General features: G+C 39.9%; 1 protein-coding gene across 1 annotated transcript in view; it reads right to left on the minus strand.

The window, feature by feature from the left end:
• Positions 1-529: 529 nt before the first annotated feature.
• Positions 530-671, minus strand: part of LOC102843256 (glycolipid transfer protein-like) — a 22,510-nt gene continuing 22,368 nt past the window's right edge. Inside the window, exon 2 of the mRNA XM_006902137.1 lies at positions 530-570. Within this exon, the coding sequence (XP_006902199.1) occupies positions 530-570 (41 nt within the window). The remainder of the gene's footprint in view (positions 571-671) is intronic.

Here is a 671-nt window from a genome sequence, read left to right on the forward strand (position 1 = left end):
TGCCCAAAGTATGTCAGACGAAGCCCCAGAATCCTTGCCTCCAAGGAGTAGCTTGGTTTAACCCTCTCTGGGATGAATCTGTTTGTTTTCTTGGCTGTCCATGGTACATATAGATAGTGAAAAGTGAAAAACCTTTAAAAGCTTTCATCTTTAACCTTAGAAGGCCATCTAACCCTTCAGGATCCTTGGGCATTTCCCTGGGGATCTGGTTAAGCTAACTTCCTCTGATCAACTGCTTTTGAAAATTTTGAGTAGTGGAGGAATGTCACTAGGTAGCTTTAAAGAAGTCTGGTCTCCTGGATCTATCAGGTAAAAATGGTGACATGAGATGATAAAGGTATGGAAGGAGGGAGTGATACAATACAGGGAGTCAGGTAGTGAAAAAAAGGCAGAAATAGGTTCTGCTAATGTTTTCTCTTTTTTACCCTTTAATAAGGTACTGATCTTTAAGAAGGAAAAAGAGCTCAGGGCAAGAGAGCACCCTTCCCCCTTCAGACAAACTCAGAAACTGCAAATACGAAGTATGTACTCACTCAATGGATGCTCCGTTCAGTTCACTTGAATTTATGGCTAGAATCAAGAAAAGTGAAAATCTTGAAAAATAAAGAACACCAGTTTAATTCTTACTCATGTTTTTCTCTCTAATGCACTGATTACTTCTGGGGTATGAG

This window comes from Elephantulus edwardii, unplaced genomic scaffold (genome assembly GCF_000299155.1).
Source record: "Elephantulus edwardii isolate Elephantulus edwardi_28Jun2011 unplaced genomic scaffold, EleEdw1.0 scaffold00371, whole genome shotgun sequence".
NCBI lineage: Eukaryota > Metazoa > Chordata > Mammalia > Macroscelidea > Macroscelididae > Elephantulus > Elephantulus edwardii.